The sequence below is a fragment of the Thunnus thynnus genome, chromosome 1 (assembly GCF_963924715.1).
Source record: "Thunnus thynnus chromosome 1, fThuThy2.1, whole genome shotgun sequence".
NCBI classification, from domain to species: Eukaryota; Metazoa; Chordata; class Actinopteri; order Scombriformes; family Scombridae; genus Thunnus; species Thunnus thynnus.
In genome coordinates, this window is record NC_089517.1 from 4727494 (window position 1) to 4744936 (window position 17443).

Here is a 17443-nt window from a genome sequence, read left to right on the forward strand (position 1 = left end):
AGTAGGCAAACAGTTGCTTATTTCCACATCCAGCAGTTACGGAGCAACATTATCGTTCATCTGGAGTCGTGTTTCTGTCCACCTGGTGAATGTGAGTCCAATATTCACTCTCTTTTAGCTTCTGTTTTTGCTCTCTACCAACTCCTGAGGGAAATATCTGGCTCTTTAGCTGCTAAATGCTCCACTATGTTCACCAGCTAGTCTACAGCTAACTGTGTCTGTTTGCTGTTTGGTGCTGAGCAGGTAGTGCACAGTGGCTTTTTAGAGCTTTTTTCTCTGAAAACAGCTGCCTGCTGCGGCCCAAAGCGACGCTATGAGAGCGCTGAGAGTGAACCAAAACAGTTAAGTTAAACAGCTAAACAATGAGCTGAAACTCACTATAAAGCTCCGTAAAGCCGAGCGGAGCTGCAGAGTCACTGATAATTCTCTGTAGGTTCATTAGTACGAGCCACAACCAACACATTACACACTGACATTTGATACACTGTTAATATAACAAATATAATTTATAGCTGCTTTAAGTCATTTATCAGTAAAAAATGGCAAAAACATTCTAGTTCCAGCTTCTCATTTGTGAGGATTTGCTGCTTTTCCTCTTTCTGTATCATTTCTAAATAAATATCTCTGGTCTTGTTTGTTGGACAACATGAGCAAATTGAAGACATTACTTTAGGCTTTATTGGGAAGTTGTGATCTGAATTTTCATTTTATAGACCAAATGATTGGTTTGTTCACCAGATTAATCGATAATAAAAATGACTCTTATTTGCAGAGCTTTTCAGGAATGTCCATAAATGCATCATCTAAGAGAGTTTTTAAGATGTTTCCTGCTTACTAACTGCACTAACACACAATGACAGTGTGACTTCAGTGAAAGGGGAAAAGGTTTGTTGATTCTCACACTGTGCTGAAACCCGACTGCCTTTAAATTAGGGAAGTAAACTAAGCTGACATGTTTCTGGGGGATTATTTTCTGGAGATTTTCTTTTCTTCCAGTGTGTCAGGTGATTAACAGGAAGCAGAGAATCACATGATGCAACATGACTGACTCAACATTAGAATTAGAAACAAGATGGAGCCGCTGGTTTCTTGTGATACAGAAACAAACCGTGATATCTACAACTACACCAACAGAAACCAGCAAGAAGGACAGAAAGGAAAATACAAAAATCTACACTGTTATTCCTTTAGTGCACATGGAGTGTGAAGCCTTTATATTTGAAGAAAAAACACTCTACCTGTCAAATTACTCCATGAACTTACCTTCTCCAACCAAGTGTGACAGAACGAGTCCAAGGTACAGAGCAGCCGTCCCAGTCTGTTCAAGAGGTTTTCTCCACATTTGGTAATGGATTAACTCAACAGGCTCAAATACTTACATGAATATTATCTGTAATATTAAGAAACCTGCAGCACAAAGTTCAGCAAAAAACAACAGCTGTCTCCCTATCACTTTTGTTTTTACAGTTATATCAGTTTACAAGCCTCGGTGTGGGTGTAAATGTACTGACTCTATGGTGACCAGGCAGAAATGTGATCCACCCAAATCAGGAGAAAAAAAAAACAGTTTGTTTTTGTGCCAGAGGGGAACAATCAGGTGATTTACATCCTGTAATGGGTAAAAACACACCACACACATGTATCATTAACAGTAAAAACAACCACTCAGTCATAATAATACAACCATAGAATAAATATGATTTACGATCCAAGTAAATGCTGAAAACTGCTAGTAAGTAATATGGACCTTGTGATGACAATGTTTTATGTAGTTTATTTCATTTTATTAGCAGTTCTTAATATTTACTTGGATCTTATATTGTCTCTTTATTTCTATGACTGTTTGTATTATTGTTGTAGTTTTTACTGTTCATGTAACATGTTGTTGAGTTTTCTGTTTGTGTCAGACCCTTTAAATGTTTACTTCTCATTTTATAACTGGAAGCGGTTCAGCCATGATGTAATGTCTATACATATATAAACAGGAAGTTGTGGTGAGATTATTTTAACTTCTATTCCCATGGCAAGAAATGCACTTTCAATATACAGCATATAAAACTCTCTTTTGTTAAATAACCACAACAAATATCTCGAGAGTATAAATCCAGAAATCCTCTTTCAGCCTCTTGAGGAAGTTTTCACCACAGTATCCATCGATATTTACACTCCAAAAGTGTCTGTACACTTTAAACAGAGCTGCAGTGTTTTAATGAGTACTGTGTTTGACTTTATTGCTGGGACAGTTGATCAGTAGTGGGTCAAGTTTGAAACTGAGATGATTAAAGAGATAAAAAGACACAAAATTAGGATGTTTTTTCTTTCTTTCTGACTTTTTTTTTTGCTTGTGAAATAATACTTTTACATCTTCAGGCCTCTAAAAATAATACAAATGAAATAATCTGAGGGGGAAAATAAGTCTTTGGTTGTTGTTCATCTATCATGTCGAGTTAAAACTGATCATTAGTGTCTTAATATTAACGACCACAAGGTAAGAAGGTTGGGAAACACTAATACAGATAATATGTTTTGTTCTACATGTGATTAGATTAGTTTATATCTATGATCTCCTGTGTTCATAACACTTTTTTATTGTTCCTCTTGAATTTACAGCCGACACTTCCCCACATGCAGCGTTTGTTCATGAAGGACAAATGAAACAAACCACCACTAAAATCACAGACATCAGTTTAATGTCACTCAGTGCCATTTACAGGTTTCAAAACACACGTACAGAAAAAAAAAAGTTATTTTAGCTAAATTTCCATTTTATAACCACTGACAAAATTAACATGATTCCACTGTGCACAAAGAGAAAAACACATACTGTACACCAGCACAGTCCTACTGAGGTATATTTACACACACACACACACACACACACACACACACACACACACACACACTCCTTTTCATGAAGATGCATGCATTTACAGGTGCTCCATGACAAACTTAAATACTGAATACTCCTTTACTTATCTTAATACTTCAACGTTCAGACTCTCGTAAACAAACAATTAAAAACAGACTGTGAAAAGACGTTTAATGATTTATGACTCGTCTGAATGACAACGGGCCTCATGCACAACGCACAGAACTCGTCGCATTCACCAGTTTTCTCATGTTCAGATTTTTCTCTCAGGTATGAATGAAGTCGTGTGCAGACAGTTCACCTTTCTCCTCAGGGGGAAAACACTTGTTTGAATTAGTATAACGCCTTAATCTGAATGAGTTCACAGTTTAAATATGTAACAAACTAAAAAAAAATTAAAAATAGATAACCTGCAAAATGCAACTGTAATATCTGTAGTAATAAGTTCATGTTTTTTTTTAAATTTATTCTATTATTTTGTTGGCATGTTTTGGCACAAATGACTCCTACAGTTCAGTAGTTAGATGGAACAGCTGCTTCGTGGTTTTTAAGCAGCTCTCTGTCCAGTATCATGTTGTGTTGCAGCTGACGGTGTAACATCACCTGCTGCAGGCAGATATCTCTGTGACTGTCACATGACGCCTCTCATAATAGTCGTGGAGCACATTGCTTTAAAAGAGAGATAATCTAACTTCATGTCAAATCATTCGCTGCTCTGATGATTTATATTTTCTTATTATTTTGTTTTTGTCCTTGAATACTGACACCGCTAACTTTGTGTTTTTGTTTGCTGATTTGTAACAGAGGGAAATTCTTGTTTTTACTCTTTAGGAACATTTTTGTGAATGAAACTCACACACAAACGGAGCGGAGCAGGTCGCCTAATATGGCCATTTTTAGAGGCATTGATTATGCTGCAACTCTGTTATTTTAAATAAAGGTTGAAGACTTTTCTGTTTAAATCAATTTTGAGGCTTTTGATTCATATCTTACACTGTAGCTGCACTCTAACTTTTATTCTCCTGTTTTATCTGTCTTACTCTATTTTATTGTCCATTGAACTCTTTTTAAATTGTATTTAAATGTGTCTTTTTTTAATGTGTTTCTTTTACATTCCGTTTATATTTTATGTAAAGCACTCTGAATTGCCTTGTTGTTGAAATGTGCTGTATAAATAAACTTGTCTTTCCTTAATGATGAAATCTCTCATGAAAAGGAGGCGTTCATCAGGATGAAACAAGTTTGTGACCTTAAAAGAGTTTGTTGAATCCGAGTTGAAACAAATCTCAGAGTTTAAGGATAAAATGTTGGTGCATGAAGCCTGTTGTGTTCTGACGACCGACTCAAACTACACGATCATCTTCACATTTCTCAGACTCTAAGTGTAGAAACCAAACATCTTTGATAGATATTATATCTTTGACAGATATTATGTGCTGGCTGTCGCCGGTCCCTGAACTGTTGTGCAGAACTGAACAGACTCTTCATGATCCTGAAAATCAATCATCATGACCAGCTGAGGTTATAAATCATGCTTTAAACTGTGTGGTGTGTGTTTCCATCTTTGCCTGGACACAGATTAAGTCCTGGACTAAAGTGACTTTAGTGTTCAGAATCACGTCTACCGTTAACTTTGCCCTTAGTTTTTAGCTGGTAGAACTTCTAAGCACCAGTGTTAATCCTTTACTTGTGAGAAAGCAGTGCTGACAGTGCAGAACCTCGGCTTCAGGTCACAGATGACTTCCTGTGTGTGTGTCTATTGTGTCCAAAGCAGAACCTCAACCCCCCCCTCCTCCTCCTCCTCCTCCTGCTGCTGCTGCTGCTGCTGTGAAATACAAAATGATGTCACAAAACCAATGAGACACATAAACGATCACTGTACAAATACATTTCATATTTTACAGTTTTGTCTTCCTTCTGCTTCTGCCTTCGTGGTGGCTGCTGCTGCCGCTGCTGCTGATGATGCGTCTGCAGGCGGCGGTTACTGGATGCCTCTGAATAAACACATTGCAAACACCATGGCGAAGAGCTGCGGAGACAACGAGACACACAGCGATCAGAGAGGTGAGAGAGGTGTTGAGCTTCTTGTTTTAAAGCTGAGGAGAGAAGCTCAAACCCTTCAAGCATGCGCAAAAAAGTGTACAGTCAACATTGATGGTATTCTATATTTTTCATATTGTCAACATAAAAAGATGAAAAGACAAAACCAACAATGTGTCTCTATTTTCTAAATCAATCAGTTAATCACTTTGCCTAGAAAATGTCAGAAAATAGAGAAAAATGCCAGTTATAATTTCTTAGAGTCCAAGGTGATGTCATCAAGTCTTGTTTTGTCCAATCAAAAGTCCAAAATCTAAAGATATTCACTTTATTATCATGTATGAAATATAAAAGCTTCAAATCCTCAAATATGAGAAGCTGCAACCAGCAAACTTGTAGCATTTTTTCTTGCAGCTTTACTTTCACTTCACTTTCCTAAAACAGCTGTTCACTGTAGTTTTTTACTCAAACAGGAGGAAGTTTGTTGGCGACTATTTTCAGCAGTGGATGAATCAATATTTGGTGCTTTGCTGACGATAAGAGAAACATATAATATCACCTCATCTATCCTTTAATTCTCTAGAGACAAAAAACAACCAGCTGTTGGTTTCCACAATAAAATACTGTTAAATATCATTACTCAGCATTTCGACTTCTACACTTTAACTACTCAACACACTCGTGCTTTTATCGCATTTGCTGTCCCGAATGCAGATTTTGAAAAGCAATAAATGAAACAGTATTTTAATAAAAAGGAGTAAATACTTCAATTGTCAGCACCACGATGGCCATGGCTCCTGCTGTGTAGATGTAGGTCTCAAAGTAGTCCACCATCGCCGAGTAGCAGCCCTGCATGAAAAAACACGGCGATGAAGAGAACTACAACCATACTCAATAATCCTGATGTCCACCGGTCTGCACGCTGTGTTTTAGTCTGTATTTAAGCGTTAGGGTTAGAAAGAAAGAGGAAATAATTTTGAGAGCATTAAACTCTTTTTGAAGCACAGTTTTGAAAGTCATGAATCATGTTTCTGAGATGGAGGAAGTACAACAATTCTTCACTTTAATTAAAAGTACGAATCCCGCAACACGATTGTAGTCCACGAAGTAAACACTCTGCATTTCAGCTTTGATTAAAGGGGAACTCCACCAACTTTATATATCAAGATCAGTTAACTAGTTGAAACTCTTAAAATGTCTTCTGTGGCTCTGCGGAGCTTTGTCAAGTAACCCTGATGACATCATAGTGATTGAGAACAATCACGTTTCTCTGCTCAAGACTTTAAGCAGCGTTAACATAATGTTTTTGTCGGGTTAAAAAACAGTTATACTTTCTTGTGTTGTGTGAGGTGACAATAATACTCTGCTAAATTACCTAAAAACTTCTGTTAGTCTTATAAAACCTGATAAAGCCTCATGTGAAACAGATTCTAATATCAGCTCAGGAAAGAACTGAAAAACACAAAATCTTTAACAGAAGCTACATTAGCTGATAAACATTTAATCAGCATTAAGTTGGATCCTGCTTTTTTCCCACACCTTGCTAATGTTAAAATGTTAATGTTAGTTATAAATGTCTTTAAGACACAAGATAAAGTTGTATTTTCTCAGTAATACTTGCACATTTCACTCTTTGCCTCTTGGATTTTTATTTTATTTCACTTAAAGCAGTTTTTACTCTAATGAAAAGGAGTTAAATTAACCATAAAAACAGAGTTGGACGATCTTGGCTAAAGTAGAATAGCTCAGCAGAGTAGCAGTAACTGTCATCTTTAGCAGAATTCACATGATTTGCTTTGATTAAGCTAGTTTTATACAACATTATTATATTCAGTATATGAAGTATTTCAATGGCTCAACCTGGACCAGCTGAAACATTAAAACGCTGCTTAGACATTAATGCATCAGTGATAATGAAATAAGTGTTTTTAAATTGTTGTATTGCTATTTTAAAGGGTCTTTCAGGCGTGTGTATTCAAACTGACATGAAGTGCACTCTGGTCTGTGTGAAAAATGTGTTTTCTCTAATGACCTTGTTGTGTCGGAAGGTCACGCTGCCGCTCACACACTGCTCCATGCTGATGTGCTCCAGGTCTCCAGGGTAACTGTTCCTCTGGCAACAGGCCTCAGGGACCATCTTATTGGGGCTGAGAAGCCTGAAGAGACTTTCCTCGAAGTCCTCAGGGCCACTTACGCCACAGCAATCGAACTGCACAAAGAAACGGGATGGTGGACAACAGATGGTAAATATTGTCACACTGGGTTGATTATAAGGTGGAAAAAAGAGGTAATTGAAGAATTGATGCTTCACCGTGGTCATGATGGCGTTCCATGTGGATGTGAAGACATCCGTGTTGTTGTGACCTTGGTAGTGACGTTTCAGCTCCCTGGTGAAATACTCTCTGGTTAACTGTACAGAGATACAGACATAGTTCAGTTGTTGTTACCAGGTATTCATGACCTACAACTCTGAGGACTGTACATCTGTTAAAAACACAGTTCTACCTCAAGCTTTCTTTTAAAACACTTTTGATATATCCTGTATTTACTGCACCAAATTAAGGATAAGATGTCACCGCCAGCTTCACTCCCATTCACACATACATACACAAACACTGGAGGTTCAACAGGATGCCGTTCATTGTGAATTTAACATCCACATAACATCCTGGCACAGTCCACCATGACTTCAGCGGTTTGACGTGAGGTTCAACTTTATGCAAATGTCCAGAAACAACCAATCACACTTGTTCAGAGTCTCTCACCATCATGTCCTCATAAGACAAACAGTTATACAAACATGATGCTGGTTAAAAAACTCCTGTTCTGATGACTTTTTAAATGACACTGCAGAATTCCAGTAATCGTTATCATCACAACACTGTGCATTGTGGGTTATAAATGAAGTTTATCATTAATTCCTTCAGTGAAGTCTGAAGAGTTGCTGACTTTTGGAAAGTCAGCTGACTGCTTGTTGATTTCACAGTGAGACTGTTGAGTCCTAATGAACTTAGAAGGAATGTGAGTCAAAAGTCTGTGAGTCTGTAAAGAGGAACACTGGCGATACACTATGCAGAAGTACTTCAAACAAAATGAAGGAAAAGCTGCTCATTGTTGTCAACGTCTTAATAACTTGACTTCCAGGAAGAAAAACAATGCATGGAAACACATCGGTCCTAAAATGAATAACTTGCACCAGTATTTTGGCAACGTGAGGAAATAACATTCTGAGCTGAAGACATAAATAACGTATCAACGCTAAACACGACCACAAGCCAGCAAGAGGGAAGAAGGCGGCTGTCACTTTGAGTCCATATGCATGAAAAGCTAAAATACTCCACATTCGTGTATAATAGCCGCATGAGTCTATGAGTGATGTAAATTCTGCCATCTGGCCTGACCAGCAAGTGTCTGTGTGGACATCATCATGCAGCCCAATATTTATAACCACATGGATCAACGTGCTCGAGTACAAGAATACTTTGCTGCTATTCACATCCATGTCTGTCTGTGAGGTCATCAGGGCCGATAAACCTCACGTGTAAAGAGACGTCTGACCGTCGCCAGTTTTCTGTGGTGCTTTTATGCACATGATGAACTCATTTGGCTGAAACATGGTGCACACAATGTTTGGACACTTTATGGATAATTATACATGTTTTAAAACTGTTAGAGAGAAAATTATGAGATGTAACTATAGGGACTGTATTTTCCTTTGATTATATCATCATCATCATCATCATCATCCATTAGTTATAGAGCCCCTCAGGGGTCATGTGTTAGAACAAAAACACTGATGTGGAAACTCCTGCTCTTCATTTAATACGGCTGAATTCACATATAGTTTTCTCATTAACATATTTTTCTGTTTGTGTTGATCATGACGTCGTCAGACAAAATACAGACAAAACTACAAGTTAATGAAAACATCTGTGTGGTGAGAACTGCTATGATGTTGCCACGAAGCTTCGGTTACTAGAACGCAGCAAGCAGCATAAATATTAATCGTTTATCATTTAAAAGCCTGCAGTTAAATAATTAAACCCTGATTATAAAAGCTGTACTTTCCTTGGTACTGGTTTCTGTTCTGTCTTGAATTTTAATTTTGTTGTACTGTGTTTTCATGTGTTATAATCTGTTTATCTGTAATGTTGACTACCTTCTTGTAAAGTGTACTGAGACTTCAGTGATTTTACACTTTAAATAAACTTACTTGACTTGCTCTGTCGCTGTACTTGAATATGAAAACCTTTTGTTGCTTCAAACCTTCTCTGTGGTCATTTATAGTAAAGGATGGATTACTAATAATAGACTCAACAGGAATTCACAAAAGGAAAATGCATCAGTTGCTTAAACCTGTTGGTGCGACAGAGAAACTGTAAAACAACAGCAGGAACTCTTTCTGGTATCAGCAGAATGTTGGGTGATGTACTGATTAACTAAGTTTTGTTCACCAACAAAGTGATCCAGAGACGTTACTCACATGCTCCCTGAAGAGGAACGCCAGGATGGCAGCTGCCAGCTCAGCCAGGAAGATGAAGAGGATGAGCATGAAGAACTGAGCCCAGTAAAGACACAAACAAGGTCACAGTGTTACCCAGAGAGCTTATGCTTATGGATTACTGTCATCTACACAGTAACTTACTCTACATAGACTGTCTAAACAAATATTACTATGACTCCGGATATGTGACATATATGTACAAACTGTGTACCACAAACAAACACACACAACATGCAACAGTAAGCTGACGAGGCTGTTAATAATAATTTCTCTGCCTAGTGAAATGAAGGTCAAATAAATAAACACTGACAGTAATAATGATGAGAACTATTACATTAAACTCCTCTAGATGGCACACTTGTATTGTCTCAATCTGGCTTTACATAATGGAGGATAGATGGTTCAGTTCCTCTAACTCTCCTTACTGGAGTTTCATTATAATTGTTTACCATTTTTAGGCTGAATTAACACATAAATGTAAAGTGTATATTAAATTAAGCAGTACCAATCTGATGAAACACACACTGTACAGATATAAGGTCTTTTAATGTACAACTTCAACTATATTCTACTTAGATTCCCCCAGAATTTTTCATAATTATGATTGATGTTGACTCGGGCTGCAACTTATTTTCTTTACTGACTAATATGCTCCTTGTTTTCTGGATTAATTGTTATATATATATCTTGAAAATGTCAGAAAACTGTGAAAAATGTAATAATGTAAGACAAAAAAGCAGCAAATTCTCACATTTGAGAACCAAGAACTATCAAATGTTCTCGAAAAAATTACTAAAAACAACTTAAACGATAATTAAATATCAAAATATTTGCTGATTAATTTTCTTTTGATCAACTAATCAATTAAATCGACTAATTGTTGCAGCTCTACCTATGATCACTTCGCTCTAAAGCTTCTTCTGTCGTGCTCTGTGGGTGTCGTTCTCTCCTCTGAGTTTATGAGTCAAACGATAATGAAATGAAACAAAATAAAACAAATCAACCTCAAAAGCAACTAAATATTTAATCTTTAAGAAGCAGATGAGGCATTCATACTGTATGTTATACACTACTCTACACAGCAGTGCATGTAGACAGGAAGCAGCCGAAGAGTGGAGAGGAAACAAAGACTCAAACAGTAGCCATGGATATGTTGAAAAAGAGTAATTTTGAAGTGTGACTGTGTCCACTGGTGAGTTAGGAACTGCAGCCATGTACATAAAGCAGAAGAAGCTCTAAAGTGAAGCAGCAGAGATTTCAGGATCAATCAGAATGATGAAAAATGGTTGAAAATGTTTTTAAGATCCCCTCCAATCATGTTTTAAAACATTAAAAAATACTCTGTTTGGAATAATTGTGACTAACATGCTTTTTCCACCAAAAAGTAAAATTACCTTGTTGAAAAACCTTAAAATTACGTCCTCTCACTCATGAAAAAATCTAGAATCTATGAATAATTATGCAAATATCGTTCATTTCAACAACTGAACTGCTGGACACAAGATGTCTCCTACTTCACTGTAAAGTCTATTCTTAGTGTTTGTGTACTGAAGGATTCAAGCTTCCACATCACACTTGTATTACAAATCATGGTTGTAGGTACACGCCTCAAGTCTGTCTTAAAACAACAGTCAGGAGCCCAAATAAACATTGAAACTGGTTTTGCTTGCTGTAATTGTTCCTCCTGTTCATACTGACCATTAGAATTAGAAACCCTTCACAATGTGTCTTTGTTAGCATTAGACAACTAGTCTTTTTAGCATCAAATTCCCTCTTTGTGTTTCCTCGGACAGTGTTTCCCTGTTGAGCTGCGGTGGAAGTATAGTAACAAAAAGAGGGACTTTGGCACTAAAAAGACTGTAACGTTGAAAGATATCTACTTGATTTGACTCATTTGGATGCTGAAGCTTCATATTAGCTTCAGATAAACTTTTAAATACATTTTTGCATAGAAGAAGGACTGTGGATTTTGTCCCCCATCACCTCCATTGTAAGTGCATTATGAAGGGATCTTGTAATGGTCAGTATGAACAGGAGGAATGATTACAGCAAGAACAACCTATTTCAGTGTTCATTTGGGCTCCTGACTGTTGTTTGACTTGAAAAATTGTGAAACCATCATTGAACACAAATAAACTTTCCTCCTTCAGCAGATGTATGTGAAAACAAACTCTGCACAAACATCATTCTGCACAGAGAAGCTCAAGATGAAAAACACATTTTAGACTAGAGTGAGACTTTGAGACTCATTTGTGACATGCTGTGACCAGAACCACATCATTACTCAACTAACTCTTGATTAAAGATCTGAAAATGTGCAGTAATGTTTTAGTGATGACAAAGTGTTTCACTTTTCCTACGATGATCCCACTGGATGTCATGATTCCCTGTTTCTTTCTGTCACAATAAAACCAGTGACTCCCTCTCTTCATCTTATTAATGAAATATGACACTTGCTGACTGCAGCAGACTCACAAAGAGCAGCAGACATTTGTTCTCTCGGATGGCTCCACAGCAGCCTAGGAAACCCAGCAGGAACAGCATGCCTCCCATGGCCAGGATGACGTAGACCCCTGTGAACAGCAGGGGGTTGGCTGCCACGATCTCCCTGAAGCCCATCGGGTCCAGCAGCACCCAAATACCGACACCCAGCAGGAAGGAGCCACCCAGCTGGGAGATAGGGGGTTAATTAGTCAGTTAGAGCGATACGATGTGATCACAGATAATTAATAAGTATCCAGAGAATTCAGATTCCTGACTGGTGGGAAGAAAAAGACCAGCGAAATGCTGTTTTTCATTGGGGGCTGAAAGTGTTGGGGTAAGCTACAGTGTTAACATTCAGCTGGTGACTTTTGAAGTTGAAACACAGTAAACTTTCACTAACTGCTGATACTTGTTCAGCACATCAACATACTCTGCTGAGTCAGTCAGAATACAGAGTGTACAAGACTTGACAAAAATATTTAAAGGATCAAGCTGCTGATTTTCTGTTTTTCTTAGTGCCAACAAATCTTATGATGCAGCCAAACCAACAATGAACTGATCCACTTAGAAGTGTTGTGTGTGTATCCAAAGCCTGATATATCTTATGTATCTTTGTACTGAAGATCTTTGAGGAATTTACAATGAAGCACAAAGTCAAGAGGTTATGATGTGCAGCTGTATGGCTCATTGACGTGTTTTTAATAGTTTTTGGACGACAACGGAGGTCTACAGCACAGAGGGATAAGATCTATCAGGCTTTGGATACACACACAATGAGATTTGTTGACAAGAAGAAAAATATAGAAAATTGCAGCCTTATCCTTTGAATAAGTCCAATACAGCTCATACCAGCAGTAGAGTTAATGGTACCAAACAAAAGCAAACATATTTTGAAAGAGGTGAAAACCAAGTGAATAATCCAGGTTTGTAAACAGCCCATAGTTCATATTTTTGGTATGAAAACACATAAATAATACATTTTATTTTAGCTTGTCAGAATTTCATTTATGTATTTTAATGTGATCTGGGTGATTTTTTTTCTGCATTAGCACTAATTGCAACAGCAAAATGACAAAAATAACCCAACAGGCTTATTAATATTTTCTTTTATATTATCTTACGACTGGAAAACAACAAGGAAAGATGCTGCATATTATGGACACTATTATTCAAGTAATAATGTTTTTAATTTTCTGTCTTATGACATTTGCTCTTGTCAGATATTCTGAGAAACAAATCAAAGTCACAGATATGTTTTTTGTCTGCTGCTTTCATTTCATTCTGATTTTAGACAACAGAAGAAGAGAGAAGAAGAACTCACAAAGATGAAGAAGTTAAAGATGAACATCAGGTACTTCATACAGCTGAGGCAGTCCCCCTCCATGGCTGAGCCTCTCGCTGAAACCTCCCCCTGCCCCTACACACACACACACACACACACACACACACACACACTTCTGTTGGTATTAAACATATAAGTAGAAAATTGTAGAAAAATATAATTTAAGAAAATTCAAACATATATACAGTTCAAAGAGCTGAAACAATTAGTTGATGATCAATTTATCAATCAACAAAAAATTAATTACTAAAATTTTTTTATTATTTTGAATGTCAATTTATAGTTTGAGCAGCAGCCTGCAGCTTGAAAGTTGAACCAGAATCAACTTTTGGAGAAATGTCAAACAAGCTAGGGAGTGGTAGCGAGAAAGCAGGTGAATGAGAGGAATAAACTGTTATTTTCTGATTGTTTCATGGCGGTTACAAATGAACACTCCCACACCCCCACCTCCCACTCCCACACAACCTTGCGGAGGTGTGCTGCAACTCCTGATTGGTGTGAATTCATGCTTCAACTGGAACAGGTACATGCATTATTTTAGTCTTATATCAATGATAAATGTGAAACATCTTACACTGTCGCTTTATGCAGCATGTTGCATGAAGGCACTGAAGACTCGGCATTTGATATGAGCATACACAACAAGCAGCACAGAGAAAAGCATGATGACACATCAGCAGTGACAGTTTTTGTCAGTTCTGGGGACGTGACACTGACAGCCTGTCCCTGTGGGATCGTATGACACATGGAGGGACGTTGGCTGCTGGTGAGGAGGACATGTTGATGTAAGTGGGGCCAGCCGTGTGGGTGTGAAGAGGACCAACTGTGCACTTATGGTCCCTGATGGTGTTTACCAGTTAAAACTAACACATAGCCTCCTGTCACATCTGAGGGGACCAAAAGCAGTTTAGTTTAATAACGGCAAATTTAATCAAGAGCGAGACTACTGTGAAGGATTTCACTTGTTTTACCACATTGAAACTTTTAAATGATGATGCTAAAGGTTTTTATTTCTGATAAAATCTCATCAACAATTGTGTTTAGTTTGGTTTGATGAAATTACACATTTTGGAGATGTAGATGTTTTTCATCCATGGTAGCTGTTTCTGCTCATGTGCATTTCTTCTATTTATTCAAGAGATAAAACATAATCTTCTCTTTGGAGAGACATACAGTAACACAGCTAGTGATCAGAACAATAAACTGAGACACTTTCAGGAACTGGCTATAGTTTATATTACTACTGTTTTTAAAAGACAAATTAATTGTGTTAGTCTGTCTCACAATACTCTCTGGCGTCTCTAAGGAAGATTTAAATCTTTAAAAACAGCTCAAATATATGTAGTTTTTTGCCAATAGTTTCTGGACAACATTGGAGCTCTATGACACAGAGGAGTAAGATAAATCAGACTTTGGATACACACACAATACTTGTTAGTACATCAGTTAATTGTTGGTTTTGGTCTTTTCATGAGATTTGAGGACAATAAGAAAAAAAAAACAGGATATGTAGAGTATCACCAGACATATGCTTGCATGTGTTGTTATCAGTGAGACTCTGGACATTTACCTCTTGTTCTTTTATACAATGTGTGGTATGAACCACTGTGTGCAACACATTACAGAATAAAAACATGGAAACATGATGTGGGTGGTTTCACTGTTGTTAAAAAACAAAGCTGTGAAATAGTGGAATATTTTAAAAAGAAATGTAAATCTGGAGGTAATCCAGAATCCCTTCCTTCCAGAGTTGGGTTGGAAAATTGCAGGATCCTCCAGAGGAAACAGCCCATCAAGGACCTGAAGGGCAGGCTGAACCTGTGTCTAGTCTCACAAGACCAAAACACTGGTCGCGTCAAAACTCAGTCACATTTTTCAAGGGTATACCAGGAAGTCGCCCTCAACTTGATGAGCATGACCTGAATGGTTCATTAAACAACTGGCACTAGAAACTGCAAAGGATGTGTGCTCCAGATCTGAGTAAAGGATCCAGCAGGCCAGACTGCATGATGTGATGTAGAAATGCAGACTTTGCTGGATCTAGTCGCTGAATTTGGACACAATAGCTGTGAGACTTGTTTATAAAATGCTTTATATTGTTGTTTTCATCAATATCTGTATCTGCTCTATGGAAGTATGTGCTGTGGGTCTGATGGTGTCTATTTCACTGTGTTGTAATGTTACTGTATGATTCTACAACTGTGAAAACTTTAAATGAGAATAATCATTTTTTTCTCTTTTCTTTATCATTTCTCTTGTGTGTGTGTGTGTGTAAATTGCTGTAGAAATAAAGTTGAGTTGAGTTAAATAATTCTTTTATTTATTTTTATCGCCTGTGTACTATTTTTACACATTTAAATCTATCTATTTGTTGACACATTTCCATTTATTTACATTTCTCCAATCTCTGTGCAATGCATGCTGTATTTAATTAGATTTTCTGACTTTCATTTTATAACATTTTTTGATGTTTAAAATTGTCTTTTTTTTAGATTAACAATAAAAAAATCCTAGCTTGAAATAAACTGCTGCTCATGCAAAGAAAAATACCTTGAAAAACACCTTAAATTTGGGAGGTGAGATTTGTTTGCCAGGGTTATGTCTGGTGGGTGTCAGGTCTCTGAGATTAAAACCAGCAGTGAAGACTGACTGGAACTGACAGCTGTCCTCCGCTGCGCCCTTTTAACAGGGTTGACACGCCGGTTAACACCAGTCACTCCTGCTTATTTACCATCTCTCTCTTTGTCTGACTTTGGTGAGCTCTCAGCTGTGTAAATGTGCATTTACTGCTAATTTGACCGCACTGTGGGGCTTTTATTTTAATGAAGTAAAATGCCGGCTGCTCTGCTCTCACTGCAATTAAACACAGGTTTTGCGACTGCCGGTTCACTCTGGGTAATTGCTGCCTCTTTGGGTGAGGTCAGGGTTAATAAAATAAGGGCATGTGTGGTGTGCTGGGAGTTTGTCTGCACTCAGCATTATTAGCACATCTCTGTCAATCACTCATGTCAACACAATTACACAAGAACTGAAATTACACAAATACCACAAGAAAACAGAAAGTGGCGTTGCGATTATGAAATGAACAAAGAGAAAAACACAATTACAGAGACAGTGTTTGTAAGAAAAAAAAAAGAATACATAAAGAGCTGTCAAAAAACAAAACATTAAAACCTAACAAGCATTGTAATGATGTCAGAGAAAACATGATTACACAGTTGCAGTTATTGCAATCACAAAACCGCTGCCATAATTATAAAAATGAAAAGCAGAAACAGACATCTTGATTAAAAACCAACAGGGATTGTAAATGCAAAAACAGCTGTCACAATTACCAGTAATCATGATTTAATCAATCATAATTACATTACTTCTGTTATAATTACATGATTACACTTACATTTTAGATGAAAACTGAATCCAAAAACAGCTGACATAGAAGGAAAATCTATAAATTCAACATCAGCTGCTGTTCCAATAAAAAAGACAAAAAACAAAACTGGATGATCAGGGTGATGTCCTGCACTTATTTTAGAACCTCACACTAAACATGTATGAAGTGCAAGTGTGTAATTTTCCTCTCAGCTTGGCAGGACACATCTTCTTGTAGCTGCTTAAGGCTCTGTTATTAAAGTCTTCATCAATGAGTGTGGTGTGTTTTTAAAATGATTAAAAATTGGGCATTTTGCCACTGATGACTGCCGGATTGATGCAAGTGGTTTGCAGATTCTAGAGAAAGCCTGGTCTGCAGAAGGGCCGATGGCATACAAGAGGGTATCATCCGCGTAAAAATGGACATTACAGTGCTGAGTTGTAAAATAAATGTCATTTATGTGTAGGGTAAATAGCAGTGGGCATTATATTAATCCTTGAGTGACACCTTCATCAATAGTTTGGGGGCTTGATTTGAAACCATCTGCATCAACAGTTTGAACTCTACTAGTTCTGGTAACTTTCATGCACCAGGTGGACAGAAACACGACTCCAAATGAATGATAATGTTGCTCCGTCACTGCTGGATGTGGAAATAAGCAACTGTTTGCTTCGACATATTAACTTGAAAGGTGATGATATGACATTGTTGGGTTCACGACTTGTTTCCACTGCCCACAAGTAGACAAAAAGTTTAACAAAAATGAATGACTACATATTTGAATTTAAGACATTTTAAAACCTAAAACCAAAGGCAATGATAGATCATCCT

At 37.3% G+C, this 17443-nt stretch overlaps 1 protein-coding gene across 2 annotated transcripts in view; it reads right to left on the minus strand.

The window, feature by feature from the left end:
• Positions 1-2668: 2668 nt before the first annotated feature.
• The window catches only part of LOC137192214 (tetraspanin-18B-like), a 41167-nt gene continuing 26392 nt past the window's right edge, over positions 2669-17443 (minus strand). For both annotated transcript variants that reach the window (XM_067602851.1, XM_067602778.1), the window contains exons 3-9: positions 13219-13314; positions 11889-12083; positions 9393-9467; positions 7221-7319; positions 6942-7118; positions 5675-5758; positions 2669-4898 (exon numbers count right to left, since the gene is read on the minus strand). In XM_067602851.1, the coding sequence (XP_067458952.1) occupies positions 4851-4898; positions 5675-5758; positions 6942-7118; positions 7221-7319; positions 9393-9467; positions 11889-12083; positions 13219-13281 (741 nt within the window). In that variant the 5' untranslated portion in view covers positions 13282-13314 and the 3' untranslated portion in view covers positions 2669-4850. The remainder of the gene's footprint in view (positions 4899-5674; positions 5759-6941; positions 7119-7220; positions 7320-9392; positions 9468-11888; positions 12084-13218; positions 13315-17443) is intronic.